The sequence below is a fragment of the Podarcis filfolensis genome, assembly GCF_964270895.1.
Source record: "Podarcis filfolensis genome assembly, chromosome: 7".
NCBI lineage: Eukaryota > Metazoa > Chordata > Lepidosauria > Squamata > Lacertidae > Podarcis > Podarcis filfolensis.
The window spans coordinates 17,970,553-17,995,257 of NC_139603.1; the positions used below are offsets into that span (position 1 = coordinate 17,970,553).

General features: G+C 42.6%; 1 protein-coding gene and 1 long non-coding RNA gene across 11 annotated transcripts in view; one reads left to right on the forward strand and one right to left on the reverse strand.

The window, feature by feature from the left end:
- Window positions 1–820: 820 nt before the first annotated feature.
- CDH12 (cadherin 12) overlaps window positions 821–24,705 on the reverse strand; it is a 661,518-nt gene continuing 637,633 nt past the window's right edge. For 7 of the 10 annotated variants that reach the window (XM_083623820.1, XM_083623822.1, XM_083623823.1 and 4 more), the window contains 5 exons: window positions 15,779–15,915; window positions 11,294–11,415; window positions 8,151–8,268; window positions 4,741–4,992; window positions 821–2,071 (listed from right to left, as the gene is read on the reverse strand). In XM_083623820.1, coding sequence (XP_083479946.1) covers window positions 1,572–2,071; window positions 4,741–4,992; window positions 8,151–8,268; window positions 11,294–11,415; window positions 15,779–15,915 — 1,129 coding nt within the window. In that variant the 3' untranslated portion in view covers window positions 821–1,571. The other 3 variants (XM_083623829.1, XM_083623828.1, XM_083623821.1) reach the window with 3 other exon arrangements.
- On the forward strand, window positions 16,404–19,976 carry LOC310767261. Its single transcript, XR_014550810.1, has 4 exons — window positions 16,404–16,607; window positions 17,650–17,696; window positions 19,318–19,506; window positions 19,872–19,976. It is a non-coding gene; the product is annotated as an uncharacterized lncRNA (long non-coding RNA).

Sequence of the window (24,705 nt, forward strand, 5' to 3'; positions counted from 1 at the left end):
GGTTAAGTGTGGAAAAGACCTATACCTACACTCTGGTGTGTATATGACAAGGTGTGCATGCAGATCTATTTAGATAGATGGGACATTGGTGTTTAAAAGCATGCCAAATGGTGAATTTCTGATGGTGAAATGCCGCCAGAAATAACCCACACCATCCCTGGTGGATTAATGCAGGAGACTACAGCACATGGCAGGCTCTATTGGGGACATAGAATGAATGTGTATACAAAAGAATTCTGGATAACTAGTGGATTATGTAAAGGCTTTACTGTACCTGCAGAACAGAGTTGCCAAGTTTTAATTTGGCAATTTATAGGCAATCCAGCCATTCATTGCACCAGTGGGGCAGAATGAGGGCAAGACTGGTTATGACCAGTGGGCAAGCATCTCATGAAAACTGTTTCCCAATTCACTGTCTAATAATTAAGATTATTATACAGCAAATTGGGAAATAAGTCTTCATGGTTTTTGAAGTCTCTTATTATCCATACACAATTTTACAAATGCATTTTTCTCAAATGGAAGGCAGTAAGATATACTCTGTCCATAACAGGTTTTGTTACTTCTTATAGACAGAGCTTTGGAAATACGGACAATCAATTAAAAAACAAAACACCCTATGAGCGGTTGGCATCTCTGCTGCAGACAAGCAGTGATATTATTTACATATACCACCTTAGCTATACACAGCAAAAGGGATACCCAAATAATCCCCTCCATCTGACTAAACCCTCCAAAAACACCAGTAGCCTTTCTCTGAATATGAAGAGCATTCTGCAAGGACTATATCATCCAAATAAGAAATGTATACTTCCATCACTTCTCTCTCTCTTTTTTTTAATTCTTGAAAAAGTGTAACATTTTGATGAACATTTTAAATATTCATTGACTTCAGTTAAAGACTGTGGGCTTTACAACTTGAATTGGAATAACAGCTTTTTAAAACTTTCCCTTGTGACGTGTAGGCATAAGAAATGTGATGTCCTGGCAGACAACTTGCTTCCTTGGTTAAAAAACAAAACCAAACAGAACACAATCTCCACCGAGTTGCAATCGCTGGACAGACAGAATCCAGCCACTGTTCTACACTTTTTGTTTTAAAAGAACCAGAAGTCAGCGTGCGGCTATTGCTTCTCGACATAAAAGTTAATGTCCTCTTTATGTCAGTTTCCCTTAGCGCCATTTGCTGCAGTCACTTCCACTTTAAATAGTAAGAGTTTCAATAGGCACTTCAGTGGAATTAAGAAAAATCTACCACTCTTCCACCACCATGCCGGAAAGCTATCCTTCTTTCTGTGTTGTATCGGTAAATTGTAGCTAATAGGCCTGAGGTTGTCTCAGTGTGATTCCAAAGTAATAATAAAAAACAAAATCCACCAAGAAAGGAAACAGATTGTCAAGGATGCTCCTTCCCTTGACAAACAGGTAAACCAAGATTGACGGTATGATAAATATAGGAGCTCACTGGGACAGCTGCTGTCTCTTATAATCAAAGGAATCCTTTCCTATAAAGCTTGTTTATTTTAAAATTTGTTGTAGGTTTACATTTCTTCCCCCCTCCCTGCCCCCAGCTAAGTGACTTTATCCGGATTATAACTTTCTTCTTCTCCAAACATGTCTGCTAAGACTTTAAAACGTGGTCCCCAGTCACTCAAATAGTCATAATCTTGATCTGCCTCGGTTGCAAGCGAATCTATAGAGCTAAGAGACTCAGCCACAGATCCATTTCCTTCATAAGCGTATGTCGCTAGTGAGTCATAAGGGGGTGCTGAGGGATCGCCGTCATTTTCTCTCAGCCTTTGATTTATGAAATCTCTGATATTTGTGTTGTCCTCTGCGGGTGGTCTTGAGCGAGGTAAGCAGAGAGCATCTGGCTTTATATCCCTGCGTATTTTGTTATCCTCAATTGCTTTTGGATTCCTCAGGGCCCCGATGTCGAAAGCCTGAGTGTCCTCCTCGCCACCTCCTTCATCATCGTAATGGATGACGTTGTCTCGGATGTCTTCTTTAGAGGTCATGAGAGTGTCTTTTTTCTTCTGCCGCCTCAGCGCCACGTACAGCACCACGATGACTAAGACAAGAAGAGAATGGTAAATTAAGAGCGGAAGGAGTCCGGCTTCCTTCCAATAAAATACTGCATCACCTTCTAATATCTAGGAACTGTCAGGGGTGACTCACAAATTACTTTTTGATCTCAGGTATAAACAGGACCTGAGTTGAAATGGCAAAATGCAAGCCTGGCATCGTCAACTGCAAATGGAGCACATGGATTTTCTGCTTTCCTGACAGCCATGAAATGGGGGAAAGATCGGATTTATTTTTCTGTTTTTAACAGAATGGAAGCCTGTGCATTTATTGTTTAAAGAAGCCACTTTATTTTTTTTAGAAAGCATTGTGATCCTTACATTCGATATTGATTGCACTGAGTGCAACCCTAGCTGCAGTTTACAGATTTTGATTATTTTGTATTATGTTTATTTAACAAAATGTATATGCTGTTGGATTGTAAAAAAAAAATAACAAAACCCTAAAACTACAACCCACACATCTGTAAGTGCTTTGCAACAATGATTATAACAGCTCCACTTAACACACAAACACAGATGTACCCATTCACAGTTGATGGTGCCATGCTAACATTTTGCCACATAAATCTAATACCTGTGGTTAAGGTTCTCATTGTCATTTCTCTGCCTTTAAACTCCTCAGTGCATTGCAGGGAATTGTCCAAGCTAATGTGGTGTGTGAGCTTGATAACTATTATGTCTTATTCCCCTTTACTAGCCTTTAATTATATCCTTTAATTGTAAAGGAAATAGGCAACCTTGGATACAAAGGCCCTAAAAGCCTGCAATAATCATGTACCATGGGGCAGGTAGGCATATTCTGACTCCCCATTCAGAGCTTATTGGGCTTTTGTTCAAGAAACCAATTTAAGCAGTTTCCTGTGTAAAATGAGGGTTAATAAGATAGCTTTTAGACAGAGGTCTTACTAGATGCAAATTATCTTTGTTACAGAGACTGGTAAAAAAAAGGTAGCATTGGAAGCAGCAAAGCAAAGGATTATTTAGATGGACACCTTTAAACATTGCATGAACTGGGTGTAATTACCAAATGAACCTACCGTATTTTTCGCTCCATAGGGCGCACCTAGTTTTCAGAGGGGGAAATCAAGGGAAAAAAATATGATCCCCCTCCCCAGCTCTGGGAGCAGCAGACAGGCTGCAGGCAGCCTGTGCGCTTCTCCCAGACCTTCTCCCTGCTTTTGCGGGAGGTGGGAGCCCCCACCTCCCGCAAAAGCCCGCAGAAGCCGCACACTCTTTAAAGGGGCTGTGCGGCTTCTGCTGGCTTTTCTAGGAGGTGGGAGAAGGGACTGATGCGTCCAGTCAGTCCCTTCTCCCTCCTGGGGAAAAGCCCGAGAGATGCATGGAGCTTGTGTGCGGCTCTTGACGGCTTTTCCCGCCTGACTCCCCCCTGCATTCGCTCCATAGGACGCACACACATTTTCCCTTGCTTTTTAGGAGGGAAAAAGTGCATCCTATAGAGCAAAAAATACGGTAACTGCCTCCCACCCAAGTCTTATTTTCAGGCCATTCAGAATTCAAAATAGTGCTGAATACATTACCTCTAGGCTCCATAAGACCTTGATCAGTCTAAGACACCCCAGCATAAGGCAAGCCAGAGATACCATCCTTTTTTTAAGAATTCAGAAAGTCTCAGATCAAGAGGTTCACGTCTCTGAGTCTGAGACAACTGGGCATGTACATCCTAAGATAATATACTGCAGAGTATATATCACGTACTCTATCATATATGCTATATTGCCTATACATCCTCATCCTGATGTCTTCCGAGTGCTGTTGGACTATCACTCCCATCATCTCCAAAGTTTGGTCATCTGAAGGGCGCCAGGTTAGGGAAGGCCATACAAATGATTTTCATGTAATTATTGCCAACTTCTATTGCTAATGCTCATGTTTAAGTATACAGTCGTACCTTGGTTGTCGAATGTCTTGGTACTCAGACGTTTTGCTCCTGAATGCCGCAAACCCGGAAGTAAGTGTTCCGGTTTGCGAACTTTTTTTGGAAGCCGAATGTCTGACACGCCTTCCGATTGAGTGCAGGAAGCTCCTGTAGCCAACAGGAAGCCGTGCCTTGGTTTTCAAACCATTTAGGGAGTCGAATGGACTCCCGGAACAGATTAAGTTCGACAACCAAGGGTATGACTGTATACAACATTTAGTACATTGCCCCCCCTTTTATTCCAGAGTGGTTCCCAAACAGAATAACCTTAACTACACATCTGGGAATTTCTGGGGGATACAGTGGAATCTGGAGAATCCATCAAATTCTCCTTTGAAAAAGTCTGCTTACCTTATTTGGTGGGTGACATTGTGGCCGGACTCTGCGTCCTGCGTGACCCAGCCAAGGGCTAGAGACTGTCACGCTCCATGCCGTCGGCGCTGGGCAGGGCCCTGCTCAAGGAGCAGGTCTCACCATCCAAGCAGCACCGATGGGAGCATGTCCATGGTGAATTTAAACTCCAACATGGTGGCCCTCTCGCGCCATTCACCGGATCCGAGTTTCACTAGATGGTATCTAATGCAATATGGCTGTGCTCACGAAAACTCCCACCCCTAAAAGCAATTTACAGGAGCTGCCTTTTGGGAATTTCATAACAACACTGAGGAATAGACTATGTAGTAGCAGTGGAACTTCTTTCTGTAAAGGAGTACTCACCTAGAAGTATAACAATGCACAACAGGATTGCAATCAAGGCCCCTGTGCTGAGTCCGACTGGCAGGAAGATTGCCTCGACATTGCACGAGAGGATGGTGCCATCAGAGTCACATCTGCAAACCCGGATTGTCATTGTGTTTGTACTGCTTTGTATGGGGTAGCTGCTGTCTTCTATCACAACTGGAAGGAAATATAACTCCTGCTGCCGGCGGCTGTACCCACTTCTCCTGGCCACAATTCCAGCTGTGTTGTCTGGAGGGGGAAACAAAAGAACACTACAGATAAGGTTCTTGTTCTCTCCTTGGTGTCATGATTTGAAAAAAAATGCAGAACAATGAGAAACTTATGCCTGACATTGCAGCTCATGTGCACTGAAAGCAAGAGTACCCCTTTTCTCCCTCCCTTCCCCTGTAATGTAAACTAATGGAAATGGTGTGAAATCATGTTGTAAGCTTCTTCACTGTCAATAAGGTGGAATGAGGGTGGGAAAAATTGCAATGGGGTGCCATCGTATCATGCACTCCCTATTTCTAGGCATTGTGGGAGAGAGAGGAGGGGAAATCAATCTACTGCTTTCAATGTCAATCTTGCATGCACCTTCACACTCAGACATGGCCTATTTGAGGTTCCACAATCAGTATAGTTTCTTTGCTTCATCATTATCCAAAGCATCACATTCAAATGAGATGCCAGGTAATGGAATCCTCTCCTCTCTTCCCTGGGCAAATGGTAATTACTGTGACTCTTCTCCTATAAATCTGGCTCAGTTTGACAGCAGGCTTGTCATAGCACACAAAAAAGGTATTTAAAAAAACCCAAAACCACCCTAGGGGTAACTATCTCTGCCACATCACTTGCTTTTCCTCAGGTCTGCCTGGATGCCCTTCAACGACTGTGATTGCCATTCAGTTCTCCAGCGGGAAGGGAAATGTGGCTTTCTTGCTTTGCCAATTTCCACTGGAGGCACCTTAGAAAGGTAGGAAACCTTCCCTGATGCAGCACCTGCTCAGAAGAGATGATTAAGAAAAGTCCCACCAGAAATCAAACTAGACACTCAATACCATTAGAACATTTGCCAGTAATCTCTGATTAAGGTGAATGCAGGCCTCTGTGAGTGGTGTTTCTCTCGCTTTCCCTGGTAGGGGCTGGGTTATCGCGCCTTTCCCCTGAATCAAAGAAACCCAGTGAGGGAGAAAACTGATGTAAAGATTAAAAGGATTAAGCAGGGAGTGAGATTAGAAACCAATTTGCTGGCAGGTCTGATTGGGATTGCCTGCGGTGCTCTCTCTCCTGCCTTATTATCTCTCCAACACTCGCTAGTTCACAGCATCTCCCACAACATTACATGTCTCTCTATACTGGATGTTTTTTTCTTCCCTCTTTGAATGCTGCTGCAAAAGAATTGAGAGATGAACTGACAGATCCTGTTTCCTTGTAGATAGGCTCAGATCCCAGTGGAGCCATCAGTTGCTGAGTATCTGAAGACAAGTGTTGCTTTTAGGGGAAAGTCTGCGGGTAGATGCTATGACATTATAAGTAGGCCTTGTGCAGTTTGCAGCCCAGTTACGTTACAGCAGCCTTTGCCCTCCAGATGTTTTTGGACTCCAACTCCCATCAGCCTCATTTAGCATTGCAAAAGGTTGGGTGTTGTGGGGAGTTGTAGTTCAGCACCACACGGAGGGCCACAGGCTGTCCCGCATGAAAAAGATTTCAGGTTGACTCACGCATGCCATGTTATGCATATTGTATAGTTCAGGAACTTTTTTTTAAGATGGAACTCAATTCTGGCACCTTTCAGTTGGGTTCCGCCACCTCACAGATGGATGCCATTGCAAGAGAATGAGGGAGGCATTTGTGATGAGTTCCCACAACTCTTTTTCTAGAAAAATAGTTCTGATATAGCTTATCATAGCTACCATCTAATTCTTTAGTAGGCACAAAGTTGGTAAGGACTCGGCTAGAATGTATGAGTCCAATTCAGACTGAACGCAGGGGAGACAAGCTCTGTACTTTTCACCACCCTACAGTCTAGCTTTATTCTTCACAGATGTGATATAATCGGAGGGTTGATTGGTGGCACGGTGCAAAGTAATTGCCAGATTTGCACCACCATTGAAACCACAAGTGAAATATATGTCTAGCATTTTATATTTATAGCATCACTAAAGTACATAATGGGTAACAGCTTTTCCTTATGTCGCTCAGCTCACTATTCTGTCTCTCTGGTGGATTTGAAGCAGAAACAAACTGGGCAGGGCAGGAAGCTAATGTCCGAGGCCGTTTTGAAGGGTTGGGTCCAGCAGACTCTGGTACTCTATAGCAGGAGTATCCAGCATGGTGTGTTCTAGGTGGTGCTGGACTCCAACTCTCATCATTCCTGGCAATTGGTCATGGTTGCTGGGGCTGATATGAGATGGAATCCAGTGGCATCTGCTCTCTTGTAACCCTGTACAACCTGTCACCCAGCAAGGCACGCACAGCCCACCAGTCATGTAAGTTTGTCTATTCAGATGTTTAAGACATCCAACATCACCAAGGATGTGGCAGGCCCAATAGGGCTTTGTGAGTTTTGATATGAAATAGCCTGAGCTGTACCTTAGAAATGCATAGTTTCAGGGAGAATACAATTAGAGATGTATATTTTTACATCAAAATGCAAATTTTCATGCAGTTGTTTTTGTTTTTTTTTAAAATGCAGATAGATACAGAACAAAACATAATGAAAATGTGTGAAAGGGGCAATGGCTGGTGGAAAAAGATGGATTCATCTGTCTGTAAAGACATAGTTGGTGAGAATTATTTGTCCAAGAATGTCACAAGATGCACAGGTAAGATATGGACCACATTCCCTTTTGTGTGAAGAAGTGTTGTCATTAAGTGTGCACCTTTCTGGTAGGTGCCAGTAATTTTGAGGAAATAAATTACTTTAGTTTTAAGGATTAAATATACCTTAGATTATGGAATCACATAAAGAATCAATATGAATCTGCAGGACTCAACTATCTTCCTCTGTGTCCACCGTGGCTCTTGATATATTTAATAAATGTTACACACCCAACTAGAGTCATCCTATGCTAAGACTATGCTACAAAGCATAGTACAGATGGTGCCTATTTCTGAGCAGTTATCCTTCAGTTACTCCAAACCTATTTTTCTCCTCCCCTTTCTCCCTTGCTTTGGAGTCTTTCACCATGATGGTCAAACTGATGGAACTCGAGCACCTTTTTTGTCTAGTAGACCCCCAACACTCCTTTGTCTGTAAAGCACTGTTTTCATCTCCCTTGTGTGATATCTGGAAAACAATTGCATATTGAAGCAGCTCACTGTCTCACATATAAATAGAAGGCTGTAGCCACCAGAATAACTGAACAAAACAATTGTTATCATCATCATCCAAAATAGAAACTTACTTCTGAAATCGTGGACTGTGAAATTTGGCTTTGTAGACACCTCAGGAGAGAGTCGAAAGGAGAATCTTTGTCCAGCAGGTGACAAATCCTTGTCTGCTGCACCAACAATCTGAATTACCTAAAACCACAATGGAATAGAAACTTCAGCACACATTTCTGTGTGAAAGGAAATGTCTTAAGTTGATTAGCATGTTGTAGTACGTTAATTTCGACATAATGCACCAAACTGAAACACAGGTTTTCAGAAAAAAGAAGGGTTTCACTAACATATCTCCCCAAAGAGAGAAACTCAAAATGTAAAGCTTAAAGTTAACATAGGCTGCAGTGTTCAAACCCTCTGTAGCTATTTTCTGAAACAATTCTGACTTCATTTGACTGTCAGTTGGTTCAGCTGCTGAGGTGTTCTGGAATATTCATGTCCTTATGGTTCAGTGCATCACCAGGCTGGGGTCGACTTGCTGGGCAGCTATGACCAGGGGAGGGACCAATCCAGCTCAGGATCTCACTGGGCCCCTCAGGGGCATGGCAGCTGACCTCTTAAAAATCAATGTTGCCCACCATTGCAGCATTCCTTCCCTTATAGTAGGATTTCCCAGCCCCCCCTCCCTCCCTCAGTTTTAAGAGTCTTCCACTGAGGCATCAGGTGGCCACTGGTTTACATGACTAGGAATGATTTTTTCTCTCAGTCACAGCTGCCCCTTGGTTGAGAGGTTTTCACCTTTTTCCTCAGTGGATGGCAAACTATTGGCATGTGAAAGATATTGTTCTTTCTTGATTGCTTGTACAGTCATACCCTGGTTCTCAAACACCTTGGTTTTGGCTCCCGAATGCCACAAACCCGGAAGTAAGTATTTCAGTTTGTGAACGTTTTTCAGAAGCTGAACATCCGATGCGGCTTCGCCCAACTGCAGGAAGCTCCTGTAGCCAATCGGAAATTGTGCCTTGGTTTTCGAACAGTTTCAGGAGTCAAGCAGACTCCAGGAATGGATTAAGTTTGAGAACCGAGGTACGACTGTATTTTAAATTGTTGTTACCCACCCTGAGGTCATTTATGATAAAGGGTGGGAAAGAAATTGTGCAAACAAAAATAGAAGAAAAAGTGCAATTGTTTGCCCTGACAGTAATCTGAGCCGGTCTTTTCCTGTGAGCAGAAGCAATCCCTGAAGGTAAAATAGACAGGGGGCATGATGTTAGCACTGTTAAGGATAATGGTTTAATGTCCTGAAATGAGAATGTTTGCTTATGTTAAATTGCATGGAGTTCTTTAGCAATAGCTCTCTCATGTGATTGGCTGACTGTGAGTCATATGAGAGAGGCATTCCATTCTGTTGTGACTGTTACTCAAGTAACTGTCATTTTTAACTGCTTTCTGCTCTCTCCGTGTGTGTGTGTGTGTGTGTGAGAGAGAGAGAGAGAGAGAGAAGAATAGCTGCTGAGAGAAACTTCACAGGATGCTGCTGAGGATGGTGTATGTTAGCGTGATCTGTCTGAAATGAAATGCAGAAGAAATCCCTAAATGTTAATAGGGAGAAACCTGTGCTCTCTATAAGGAACAAAGTGAATAAATATGAGATTTTCGATATGTTCTCAGTTTTGAGTCTGGACATTGCAAATCATCCTAGATATATTTTATCTATCCATCCATCCATGGCAAAGTTTGACTATCCTCCATTCACTTCAACCTCTGCCATCAGCCTTGAGTAAAGGCTAAGCTGCAAGGCCTACAGCCTACCAAGTTAGCTCACTCTGCCACATGACACCAATCTCCTCCTTATCCCTGCACTTGGACCAGCTCATATGCAGATGGTTGCAAGCATTCTCCTACAACTGCTGACACTTTGGTCATTTCAGACAATTTCAGCACCACTTTTATGAATTTATTACATGCCACACAGAAGCAAACACTGTGGAAGGGGCTCTTTAAGCAGTTGCCATGGGCAGTTATTATCTATACTGAGGAGATTGAGGAAATGTTTTTTTGCTCCATAGGTGTAGTAATTCAAGTAACAGAATTGTTGAGGCTGCAAATTCCATCTCCTCTGGGCAATAGTGTTGAATGATGGTGGGTTTTTTTTGTTTTTTTTAAAGTGCCCGGAGTCTTGGAACTCTCCATTTGATTCTGCAAGGCTTATAAACAGGACTATATATGGTAGAATACAACACTGCAGATATTCTTATGTTTATTGCCATTGAGCAGCACCTCAAGAAAAGTAGGGTTTGGGAAAACTTAATGACCGGTGGGGGTGGGAATGAGAAGCAGGGTTAGCAGAATTTACACCGGCCGTATATTTTATTTTTCAGTCTGCTAACGTTTTGCTCATCCTGGCAAGGAAATTGCTGTCTTTTATGAGTTTTGTTCCCAGGCAAGGGGAACTTGTGATTATACTGCCTAACTTCAGTGGATCCCTGGGGGCCATCTATATATGGTGGCTGAATACATCTTTTGGAGAGTCACAGTTAATTTGCAGAACAGTCAATACACTATCTTTTAAGGTGTCCACCGTACAAGAAATGCAGTTATCAAATACAAGCCTGAATGACTATTCACCCTGCTGTCTATTCAGCCTGCTGTCTATACATTGAAGTCTGCCAGGTGCTGAACATACACCCTGTTTCTGGCAGTCCCAGGCAGGGAGCTATAAGAGGTGGTTTTTCAAGCCTTTAATAGGCCACAACGTAGTTTGTGGTCTGTGCTTGGCTTGGTGGGTCGCAGGGTATGTCTGCCTGATCCAATAAATGCAGTTTTAAGACTGTGACTAATGGGATTCACTAAAAACTAGAAAGTTCCTGGTTAAAATAGCATCCCAGCCACAAACTTGCTATGTAGCTTTTGGCAGAGAATGTTTCCCCAGCTTTAGCTCCCAATATACAACACGGGGATAGGAGAATACTGGCTCACTTTTCAGGCTTGCTGCAAGCATTGCTCAGATAAGTATTATTTTTATTCTGAGTTGTTTTCAATGCAGCCCTCTCTCTTTAGAACTGCATTCAATATATAAGTAAATAAAATACATCAAATACTCAAAACGTACAAGACCAATAGTTATCGTTAAGTTGCTTTTGTTGTTGTATAATCACTGCACGTGATTATAATCATTCCTCATGATTACATCCACAGGTAACATTAAAAAGGAGAGAGATACCTGTCCTGGCCTTGCATTTTCACACACATAGGACTCATAGGGCACTGCAATTTCAGGAGGAAATTCATTGACATCTAGGACATTTATGATGACGTTGACCTTGCTGGTTAATAGTGGATTGCCTGTTAAGAAAAATAAATAAAAAGAAATTAGGTATGGAATACTTACGACATCTGAAGCAACATTATATATTCACATAAGGCAGTGAAAGGCGTAATTACCGATATATCTTAACATGGCCTTTCATATTGGTCTGGCAAATGGCTCACTCAAGAGGGGTTGCACCTAACAGTCATACGAAGTTGGGGCAGAGGACCAAACTATATAATATAAGCATGCTTATATAGAAACATTTAGCACTTCCCCTTTATGGGCTAAAACTGGCAGTGCCATAAGTAGGATGTGGGAAAAGAGTTACAATACTTAGTTACAACACAATACAGTGGTACATCTGGTTACGAACTTAATTCGTTCTGGAGGTCCGTTCTTAATCTGAAACCGTTCTTAATCTGAGGTACCACTTTAGTTAATGGGGCCTCCTGCTGCCGCCCCCGCCCGATTTCTGTTCTCATCCTGAGGTAAAGTTCTTAACCCGAGGTAATACTTCCGGGTTAGCGGAGTCTGTAACCCAAAGTGTTTGTAACTCGAGGTACCATGGTAGTTACAAATGTGCTCTCTTGCACGTATATCCCCATTTCCCTTTGCATTAACTCCACATCACCTGGAATCTATAGGTTAAATCCAAACATAGCAGGGCAATCCAAATGCCTCTTATACTGGAGGGTGTGTGAGATGAGCCAAGGCATCTTTCTGCCCAGATCTCACAGCTAAGCCAGCCTCATGCCAGAGTGATACAAGGATTACAGCACTTGAACCTCCCCCCTTCTGCCTTTCAAACGTGTGGGTGGGCAGGAGCCAGTGGAAAGGTCCTGAAATGGGGGACATTCTGAAGGCAAGAAGGAGTAGGGCTGCCATCATGGGATTCACTGGATCCCAAGCTGGCCTCACTGCTGTCATGTGATGGCACTGAGACCTCATCATCCTGCCTCATCTTCTGCCCTCCCTGCTATGGCTGCATTGGTGGTCCTGTCACTCCATAAAGTCCTGTTGGCCAGGGGAAGTTAGGATGCTGCTGCAAATTATCTGAGTTTATGCCCCATGGACTGTCATGGGATAAAGGTATTTGAGAGCAGAAGCCGTAAAGGAGTCTAGAAATGTTGTGAAATGCTGAAAAGCTGCAGAACCGTTTAGCATGCTGAGTCACTGTGACTCATTCTCTGTATAAGTATTGTATCTGCTTGCAGGCAAACTCAGGGTCTGACACAGTGTGTGTCAGTCAGCTACTGTGTGTGTGGTGGAGCCTGTGTCCTGTGAAGCCTGTGCTCAATGGAGACTCTGTGTAACCCTGTGTATGCTCTGAAGCTAGTTTAATCTTCTGTTCATTATGCTGTTATTTGCAAACAAGTTTACTTTAACTCAGTAAAGCTTTTTATTCTTTTACTGAAGAAGAATCTGCATTATTAATTTACGCTGCGCGTCATAGACATCAGTGTGAAAAGTTAGCCATGACTAAGACTGCAATCCTAAACTCAGTTTCCTGTGAGAAAGCCCCATTTTATTCCATGGGACTTACTTCTGTATGGACGCATTTAGGTTTGCAGCCCAAGTTAAATCCCACTGGTTTAACTGGGAGCTATTTATTACTAACAGTTGTAATCCAACCCTATGTGCAACTACATCTACATAGGCCCTAACTAGCCAGCACTTTTCTGGGTCACGGGATTGTGCAGATGACTGGGGTCATCTACACCTTCCCACAAAGGGAGATGGGCTTCTGCTCAAGACTCCTTCTCCCACCTCATTGTTGAGGATAACGCCTATGTGCTGAGCCTTTGCTCCTCTATACAAATAAATAATAATAATAATACAGTGGTACCTCGGGTTACATACGCTTCAGGTTACAGACTCCACTAACCCAGAAATATTACCTCAGGTTAAGAACTTTGCTTCAGGATGAGAACAGAAATCGTGCTCCAGCGGCGCAGCGGCAGCAGGAGGCCCCATTAGCTAAAGTGGTGCTTCAGGTTAAGAACAGTTTCAGGTAAAGTCCAGACCTCTGGAACGAATTAAGTACTTAACCTGAGGTACCACTGTAATAATAAATCCCTTAGCACAGAAATTTGGCATGCCAGGTGGAAAGCTCAGCTAGATTATGCCTCTTTGACATTCAGCATGCTACAGGGTGGAGATTTTGACACAGGTTCACCACCTCCAAGAGAACTAAACCCAGGTCATGACGGAAAAATAAATATAGCTTTGAATGGAAGAACTTGGTAAAAAGAACAAAACAGAATTTCCAACCCTGGAAACTATTTTATAGTTTGCCTTTTTTAGACAGAGTGTTCTGATCTGGTATTATATGGCCCAAAGTCAGCCAGCCAGCCTTGCTAAGAAAAACTAATCATTCATCTGTCACTTCATTTCTCTTACATATTCCCCATCATTGTCTTTATCAGCGTAAGCTGCACAGCATCTATTCTGGTAGCAAAAAGCCAACTTGATCTCTTGAGACTCGACAGAATTTCAAATCACTCCTAGTAAAGATTATTTGCTTTGAGAGAGCAGCGAGATAAGCATCAGCCTTGCATCACCATTGGTTCTAAATAATGCTCCATCTCAAAGAGCCACAGATGCTTTTCAGGAAACAACTGTCAAGAGTGCTCTGGGGATGAGACAGGCACAGCTGATCCTGTAGACACCTGCTCTTGACCTTCATCTGAGTCTCCACGGAAAGTGGCAAAGTCCAATTTCATTTGTAGTTTCTGAGAGTTGACGGGAGTCCAGATGGCGGGCTTTATTTATAACTACAAATGGGAGGGCAATCTTGACATTTTTCCATATTTGGAGATAAGTGTTCAAACTGACGTAACAGGCCATGATGGGAAATAACGGAGAAACTTCTTGCTCAGGACAGGATCTGCTGTGCAGGATACAACTACAGCCTTTGCCTAAAGACCTCCATTGAAGGAGGGAGGCCACTCCTCAACTATCAAATGGCTCATACTGTTAGGTAAAGGTCAAGGTCAAGGTAAAGGGACCCCTGACCATTAGGTCCAGTTACGGATGACTCTGGGGTTGTGGCGCTCATCTCGCTTTATTGGCCGAGGGAGCCGGAGTACAGCTTCCGGGTCATATGGCCAGCATGACTAAGCCGCTTCTGGTGAACCAGAGCAGTGCACGGAAAAGCCGTTTACCTTCCCGCCGGAGTGGTACCTATTTATCTACTTGCACTTTGATGTGCTTTCGAACTGCTAGGTTGGCAGGAGCTGGGACCAAGCAACAGGAGCTCACCCCGTCACGGGGATTCGAACCGCAGACTTTCTGATCGGCAAGTCCTAGGCTCTGTGGTTTAACCCACAGCACCACCCGCGTCCCTTCATACTGTTAGGAGGTTTCTCCAAATATTTAGCTGAAATCTCCTTCGCTGTCATTTCTACCCACTGGTTTCGGTTCTGGCCTTTGGAGCAAGAGCAAACAGGTATGCTCCATCTTCAATGTGATAACCCTTCAGATATTTGAAGATCACTATTTATTTTTTAAACACACACAACTTACTCATCAGGTACAACATCAAGATCACGATAAAAGGTCAGAGAGGGGAGGGGGAATCATGTCATTCTGCATTATTGACCATCTGATGAAGAAGAAAGCAGAGCAAGAAGAGAGAACATGAGATATAGTTTTAGGAAAAAAATGTTCTGGATCACTGGGATAATTAAAGCAGGACATCCACTGAAGTTCTTGAACTAGCAAGATTTTCATATAATTAAATATGTTTACAGTATTGAGAGGTCCAGTATAAGCTCATTGTAACCAAGTCCCCTTGACTGACTGACCAAGTCATGATGAGGTTCCATTCCACTGCTTTTAGCAACATCTAATTGTTGCTCGGTCCCTGCTCCTGCCAACCTAGCAGTTTGAAACACATCAGTGCAAGTAGATAAATAGGTACCGCTCCGGCGGGAAGGTAAACGGTGTTTCCATGGGCTGCTCTGGTTCACCAGAAGTGGCTTAGTCATGCTGGCCACATGACCTGGAAGCTGTACGCCGGCTCTCTCGGCCAATAAAGCGAGATGAGCGCCGCAACCCCAGAGTCGGTCACAACTGGACCTAATGGTCAGGGGTCCCTTTACCTTTAATTGTGATCAATTGGTTTTGCGAAAGCATGCCCAGAGTGCCCAATCAAGAACTATAAATCCTTTAACGACTCTTAGGAAGTCATTTCATAGAATCATAGAAGTATGGAGTTGGAAGGCTGAAACACTGACAGACAGCAGAGACACAAAAATATTACTGCATGAACGGCATGAAATAAATATATTTTTTACCTTCCCACCCCCAAATGTGCCAAATGTGACTTTGCATAAAATGAACAAACCATGTAGGAAAGAGAATATTGGATGAGTCTTTTCCTGACATACTTACTAACTTTACTGGCAATTATGGAAAAATTGTACTGTGCAGTGGTCTCTCTGTCCAGCAATTCATTTGTGGCAATAGTTCCTTCCATTTCATCTATAGTAAAGTAGCTGTCCACATCATTCTTCCAGTCTATGAAGTACCTGCAGATGTGTTTTGGGGAGAGAAAGAAAAACAAGAAGGAAATAGCAATGCTTAGCTGTCATAATAGCAGTTCAATTTAGCAACAATCAATAATAGCAACAATCAATTTTGCTACTCTGGTTTCCCTGATTTATAATGAAGAAGCAGTGACTGCTTCAATGCCAAGTCGGAAGGCTAAATAAAGGAATAAAGAAAGATGGACTTGAGAAAAAAGTTAACCGAAAATATACTGTATATATTTGATTGTATTTTGGTCGTTTAAATTTGTGTTTTGGAGTGCATGCCTTCTTCGCTTCCTCACCGCCCACCCCCAAGACCATCAAAGTTTAGAACAAAGCTTTTTAATGTATATTTGTTAATGCTCTTCATAAATCCAAACTGAACACTTGTTTTGCTGGCTGTATTCATAGTAACTTAGAAATGTTGTGGAAAAACAATGATCACAGTATAGCAAAGTTGCCATAAAGTGAAAAGAAAGAGTGCAATCTGTAAACGAGTGTCATATGGAAAACATTGTCATGTGTGAATAGTTACATTTGTATCTTGTTACCTATTTGTGAAATAGATGGGTATGTTTGGTGTCTTCTGCCTGAACTGTGAGGTTGGAAGGACACAATTCTTGGCCAAGAATAAAGCTTGAAGTTTTGCCTCAATGCCTTGTTTATTGACTCCGCGAGGCAATGAACCAATGGTGATTGCCCACCACAGTAAGCATGCTTCACCGTGTACTTTCATTGTTTATTGCTGTTTTATGATTATTTTATAGATTAAAGCTACACTGATTTATGCTGTTGATTGTAAACTGCCTTTTATAGAGAGGCGGGATAAAATGCTGCAAATAAATAAATAGAAAACCTCCTGAAAAGCCAGACATACAAATCTATCTCTCAAGTTCTATAACATTGAGAACCTTAGAGGTTGTCATAGGTTGTGCTCTTTTGAAAACAAACTACTGTGTTGAGATTTCAGGAGGTGGTTCAGTTTGAACTTATTAGGGAGGATATGAAAAAGCTTATCTCCCATCCGATGTCAGGGAGATAAAGGATTACACAATTTTTAGAAAACATCTGAAGGATGTTCAGGGAACTTTTCAATGTCTGACATTTTATCATTTTTAGTATTTTGCTAGAAGCTGCCCTAAGGGGCTGGGGAAACCCAGCCAGATGGGTGGGGTATAAATAATAAATTGTTGTTGTTGTTGTTGTTGTTGAATGGCTTGGGTAATGTCTCCTACTACTCTTATGGGATATGGGAGATCATCAAAGAGAGATTAAGTATCACAGAACTCATCTCACACAAAGGTTGCAGTCAAAATCTGGATTTTTTTGTTTTGTGGGCTTGGGCACAATTATCCATTGTGCTTCAACATTACTCTGGTTTAGATCATAAAAAAATATGAGCTCCACAAAAGTGCCACAATTTTCCAATATCCCAAGTAAGAAAAAGTTTCTGGAAATGTTTCAGAGTTAATCCTCTCAGATCCAAAAACAAATGATTTATCAGTTCCTGTATTGACTTCAGCGTCTCATTTCTCAAACGGTGGCTTACGCAACTGTCCAAAATCATGAAAAAAATATATTAAATACAAATTGGCTCTAGCAAGTGGGTAGGAACTGAGTTGGCACCTCCAAAGCAAATAGGATTGTGGATTATGTTTTGCCTTACAAATACAGAATGTGGAATGTTAACTGTAATTTAATACGAATTCTATTTCACCCTTCCACTATCTTCAGCTAGGCAAAAATAACAGCAGATGCCACAGAGAGAGCCATAACAAACTGTGAGTTCCTTAACATTATTCATGCTGTTAACACTCATGTTTGCTCTGACAGAGGATCTGCAAGTCCAGCTCTATGAATTGCTGTTATATGGATTATTGCAGGGTGGACTAGCAAATAATCTAACATGGTTATTGTGGCCCATTTAAAATCCTTTCATGCCTTCCTTTTTCATAAAACTTGGGTGCTAGGGGAAACATTTCTTGAATAGTTTTCCATACACAGTCTAACTGACAGGGGGCAGCAAACTTTTTCAGCAGGGGGCCAGTCCACTGTCCCTCAGACCTTGGGGGCGGGGAAGGGACTATATTTTGAAGGGGGAAAAATGAACCAATTCCTATGCCCCACAAATAACCCAGAGATGCATTTTAAATAAAAGAACACATTCTGCTCATGTAAAAACACCAGGCAGGCCCCACAAAAAGCCCAGAGATGCATTTTAATTAAAGAATACATTCTACTCATGTCAAAACATGCTGATTCTCGGACCGTCTGCAGGCTGGATTTAGAAGGCGATTGGGCCAGATCCGGCCCCCAGGCCTTAGTTTGCCTACCAATGGTCTAACATAAAGTGACAGTTTACCATCTGGAACCATGCGGTTCCGCTGCCCAATTGGTTTTCTTTCAATGCTCAATGGTATCTATAGTTGAAGAAAACCTGAGAAATACATGCATATATACAAAGAGCTGCCTTTTGCTTTATGTATGCTTATGTTAAAATTCTAACCACCTCCCAACCTGCTGGGAAAACAAAACTTGATCCGTGCTCTGTTTGACAACATGCGGCTACTGTGTTCTTTTGTGGCACTTTAATGAGACACATGCAGGAGAACTTCCCGAAGGATTGTGCTAATTTCACAACGGTTGTCACTGGGGAGCCTATGCTTGAAGAGTAATTTGTCACTGAGGTGAGAGAGGAACATTGCAATTATTTCACCCAATGTTAGTAGCGGCTGACCCCTTTGAGCAATTGGAGTATTTCCCCACCAACCACAACTGGCCTTCAGCTGCTCCCCACCTGCCTGCTTTCTTACTTACAACCAGTTTAAGGCGTGGTACTTCTGCTTAGGGATGCAGGTGGTGCTGTGGGTTAAACCACAGAGCCTAGGACTTGCCGATCAGAAGGTCGGCGGTTCGAATCCCCGCAACGGGGTGAGTTCCCGTTGCTTGGTCCCTGCTCCTGCCAACCTAGCAGTTCGAAAGCACGTCAAAGTGCAAGTAGATAAATAGGTACCACTCCGGCAGGAAGGTAAACGGCGTTTCCGTGTGCTGCTCTGGTTTGCCAGAAGCGGCTTAGTCTTGCTGGCCTCATGACCCGGAAGCTGTATGCTGACTCCCTTGGCCAATAAAGCGAGATGAGTGCCGCAACCCCAGAGTCAGTCACAACTGGACCTAATGGTCAGGGGTCCCTTTACCTTTACTTTTACTTCTGCTTAGTCTCAGTGCTGCCCCTTGCAGAATTCCGCAGGGCAGAGAATGGAGACAAAACTACATTTCTCCCCCCCCCCCAAAAAAAAATGTTTAAAATAACCTTTGTTAAAAAACCAGAAGCCTTTTGGTTAGGAATTGTAGGTGCAGAGATACCGAAGGAACTGAAAAGACTGTTTCTGTACGCTACAACAGCAGCAAGGATGCTTCTTGCCCACAGCTGGAAAGACGACAAGATACTTACTAGGGCGGACTGGGAGGTGAAACTATTGGACTATGCAGAATTGGCAAGATTAACCAGGAAAATCAGAAATCAGGAGGATCAAAACTTCAACAAAGAATGGGGCAAATATATATTGAAAGACCACTTGAACTCTTTAAAAGGTAAAGGGACCCCTGACCATTAGGTCCAGTTGTGACCGACTCTGGGGTTGCAGCGCTCATCTTGATTATTGGCCAAGGGAGCCGGCGTACAGCTTCCGGGTCATGTGGCCAGCATAACTAAGCCACTTCTGACGAACCAGAGCAGCACACAGAAATGCCATTTACCTTCCTCGCTGGAGTGGTACCTATTTATCTACTTGCACTTTGATGTGCTTTCAAACTGGTAGGTTGGCAGGAGCAGGGACCGAGCAACGGGAGGTCACCGCATCACGGGGATTCGAACCACTGACCTTCTGATCGGCAAGTCCTAGGCTCTGTGGTTTAACCCACAGTGCCACCCGCGTCCCACTTGAACTCTTTGGCAGACTTTAAATAATTATTGCAATGACACATACACTTTGGATATAATGGAGGATGGTAAAATAGATGGACTTACAACATGCAGTTAAAAAAGTGATTCAAAGAACCCACAAAGGGGAGGGGGGAAGTTTCGGGATTCAGAACAACCTTGTGCAATTCTAATATTTGTAATAACATCTGTGTGAAAGAATTTGTAAAATCAAATAAAAACTTTTTTTTAAAAAAAAGAGAATGGAGGCAAAACTAGAATGAGTTGCCTCTGCCTGTCATTTGCTCTGGCTCCCCCTACTGTTGGCCTCCTTTCCGCCATACCAGCCCCAATGGACAATAGCCATCACTGCCTGGCTTAGGCCCATATTGTTGGATGTTTTCCCATTTACATTGGCTAAGAAGTGCACGTGCCTGCACATGAAAATACTCTTTCATCACTCAGGCAGACACCAAGTTTTTGAATGCTCAAACCCAAACGAGATGATTTGTTTGCTTTCTTTCCCTGCTGCTTGCAAAGGCGAGAGTTATGTCACCAGTTCTGCTGACCTGAACAAACACCATTTTACTGCGAGGGCCCAATGAGCAAAGCAATTACTGATTTGACAGGATGCAAAACTAATTTACATGGATAGTCCTGCAGGGAGTGAGAAAACCTAAAGCAGCTAATGCTTCCAAAATAGCAGTACATTTCATATTCCTGCTTTACCAAACAGCTCTACACAAGTGGGGGTGGGGGGGGGAGAGAGAGAGAGATTCGCTGCATTCCGATTAAGAAGCACTTCCTAACTGTTGTCTACACATTTCATTGCTCCTCGCCTTGCCCTTCTAAGATGCGCTGTGCATTTGCTTAACAAATGCTCCTGTCATCTCCATTGTCGGCTTTTCATTTCTCATAATGAGCTAAACGGTTTATCAAGAAATGTTGATCTTTGAAAATGCTTATTCAATTCTAATGTTTCACAGGCGGCTGGGTTATGGGGACAATGATGCTTGACTCAGAAAGTGGGGTGGGGGTGGGAAGACAGACTCATGTCCTCTGTTTTAATAACATCACAGATGTTTTGACATGATTTCCAGTGAATGATACAGGCATCTGAATGATGCCTGAATAATGAATGAGCTGAGTATACATTGAGTTCCATGAAAACAGCTGCTTTGCCCATGCAATCTCATTTATTCATACAAAATAAAATGGGAAAATGTATCTTGTTCACTAGAAACATAAATCTATGGGGATTTCTGCAATTTCAGCATTTTTTTATTTTTATTTTTGCATTCCCAAGTACCAACTACTACAGAATATGTACACAAAGGCCCTTTTTAATTCTATCCTATTGGTGTAGAGGGCTGCATGTCAGAGGCTACACATGGATCCCGTGGGCAGGATCCAGTGTGCTCCATCAGTGAAAGGCTTTAAGCTTTAAGGGATGCAGGTGGTGCTGCGGTCTAAACCACTGAGCCTTTTGGGCTTGCCAATCAGAAGGTTGGCGGTTCAAATCCCCATGATGGGGTGAGCTCCCGTTGCTCTGTCCCAGCTCCTGCCAACCTAGCAGTCCGAAAACACACCAGTACAAGTAGATAAATAGGTACTGCTGCAGTGGGAAGGTAAACAGCACTTCTGTGCACTCTGGTTTCCGTCACAGTGTCCTGTTGCGCCAGATGCGGTTTAGTCATGCTGGCCACATGACCCAGAAAGCTGTCTGTGGACAAACGCAAGCTCCCTCGGCCTGAAAGCGAGATGAGCACTGCAACCCCATAGTTGCCTTTGACTGGACTTAGCCATCCAGGGATCCTTTACCTTTAAGCTTGCACAGTGAAATTCCTCTTTCCCCTCCCTCTGCACTTACCTAAATCTGTTCTAGGGTTTCACCTAATCAATAGACTTTGGGCTATTGAATTTCAGCAGCCCTCCTGCCTGCCTCCTGTGTTAAGTCATTGTTGCAGGGCCCTCTGTGACACTGATTCAGCTCAGTGCCCAGTGCTGGTAAACTGGTCACACACCCCTAAAGCCACCATGGGGTGGGGAGAGATAGGAGGGAAGTTCCATTGTATAAGTGTAAATCCTTGCACTGATGGGACATATTAACTGGATGCCACAGACAATACGGAACAAGTAAATTCTGAGTCTCCCAAATCCTTAAATTGTGAAGTGAAGCTGCCTCATGCATCTGGTACACATTCTCTCAGGATTTCTCAATTTCTTCTTCATTCAGTGCTTGCCTCTCTATTTCTATATTCCTGACAGCTTTGATCTTCACCCAATAAACTCGTTCCTTCGCTGAAACTTTGACTGCTTTGATTCTATCCAAACAAGAAAAATAAACCTCAGCATTCTCGATGACTTTCTGCAAAACAGTTTTCCTCCTTCTCTATTCTTTAAATAAGTGGATTTCCTTTCTGCTATCATTTAGCTATTATCTTCTGATCCCCATATGTCAAAGCTAACAGATTTGAAAGTCCCTTTTTTGCCTGATAAAGTGTAATAAATTGCCAGGACTAGTGTTACTTCTGCTAATGTGAGCTGCTTTGAACTGCTTTGTTCTCTGGAGTTGTGCAGTCTGCTGCACAAAGCACAGATCTATCTTTTGTTCCTGTCTCCATTGTTTTGCAGATTACAGATTTGTGTAATAGGCATTGTGATGGCTAAAACTGTGCCTGGAAAACATCTCAGAGAAAATGAATTAATTTGCAATGAAACTATACTGCACAGCACATTATATTGCCTATTGCATACGAGAACACTTATTGTCTTCCACTGTCTTCTTAAAGACCTATTTTCCAGTCCCCCTCAACTGCATTATGCTTTGCAAGTTCTTTCTTTAAAATATTATTAAAGTGACATAGGCCATTATTTACCCTGACAAGGCAAACTAGGTTTTAAAAAGCTAACACAGCATAATGGTTGTAAGACACACTTGGAAGTTGTAAGCACACACAACTGTTTGCAACTAATTTATGCTTTTGCTAACTTCTGTTTATTGACTTTTTAGTTTCAATTAGAGGAGATAAACCTTATGGAGCACTGAAGTCTAATACATCAGTAACTAACAACTGCATATATTTTCTTTCCTTCTGTTAGGCCAATAGATAAATAAGCAGGATCAGCTTAATAAATAGGAAATGGGGATCTTGACAATTATCCTTTTCAAATAAATACATTGCAGTATCTCCAAATCAGCACTCCTACATATTAAAGCACCGAAGGCATTTTCTGCAAAAAATGCAAGAGTGCAGCCAAAACCTACAGACCTTTTGAAACCTTCAGAGTTCATTTATGTGGACCAAGAAGTGCCCTCGTTATTTATCCTAAGGGAATAAACAGCCTTCTTTTTTTAAAAAAATCAAGATTCTAGTCCTTATGGTTGCAGTGAAGTTCACTTGAAACTGGGTGGTGGAAAGCAACTGTAAAGAAGGCCTTTTGTGGCCACCGTAACGACGCCAAAAGCTCTGTCTTCTCTCCACCTACACATTAAACACGGCTGGTAAAAAGCAATTTCCTAATCAAAAGCCCTTCAGCATTTTTCAGGCATCAGCTTTCAGACAAGCATTTCCAAACCAGAGTCAGTTAGGGTGATTCCATGCCTTTGATCATTTCCCATCACTGTGGTTTCTTTCCCCCTCTGTGGCTATCCAGTTTAAAATCTCTGTTGTTTTAAGGGACAGATTGGAAGGTGCTGCTTTCAAACGAATGTGCTACAGCCTAGTCCATTAGCTACTTTCTCCCCACGTTGGAGATTAAGACTAATACAAGGTTCCAGAAGGTCTGGTGTATTTGCACCACGCTGACTTCCCGTTCTACCTCGACCCTCCTGATCCATAGGAGAGAACATCTTATAGGCTCTATGTGAGTTTCCCCTATATCTTGTATCTAGATCTAGTACAGTGGTACCTTGGTAATCCGTTCTGGAAGACAGTTCGAATTCCGAAACACTTGAAAACCGAGACTCAACAACCGGCCATCTTGCACTCAGTGGAAGCCACTTGGCATGTTTGACTTCTGAGGCGTGTTCGAAAATCGAAGCATTTACTTCTGGGTTTATGGCGTTTGAAAACCAAAATGTTCAACCTCTAAGATGCTAAAAAACTGAGGTACCACTGCACTTTTTTTTCTAGAAAAAAGGTGCCAGAACTATGTACCCCCATAAAAAAGCACTGTCTATATCTATATATGCTTTCCTTTCAGAAACTCCAAGTGTCGATCCATGTTCATCCTTGGTTTCTCAGCAAAACTACCAGTTTTGTACCCCTGTAAAATTTTATTTTCAGTTTATGAAGCCTTCTATATCCATCCACCATGCTGATGAGGAATTTTGCAAAACAGTAGTCAATATCTGGAATTACTGTTTAGTATTGGACATCAGTGTTGAATACACAAAGCTTCACAGCTGGTCTTCCACCGTACAAAGTTTGGCACCTCGCTTCATTTAAAGATTTTCAGAGACTTTGAGACTAAAGATTTCATTTTGAACTTTTTATGATTTGAAGGAATTCTATAAAGATTGTCTATTACATATGTATATGGTCACCGTGTTGCCTAGACATTGTTGAGGTTCTCCTTCCAATCAGGTCCTAAGTCTCCTTGCTTGTGCTCAATCCTCCATTCACCAAACAGTACATACTCCCAGTCCTGTATGAAGTTCCTCTGCCTCCACCCCCCAAAAAAAGACCAACCAATTGTTCAATTTATATTTATCAGCTGTAGTTTGCAAAAGCTGTATATTGGATCTTCATTTTTATCAGAATGTTTGTGAGTACCCCATGACATCACAGCAGTCAGCCAATGCCTGGGGGTATGAGAGAGAGCAACAGTTTTTTGGGGGGGGACTGTGGTTATCAAGGCTAGCCCCG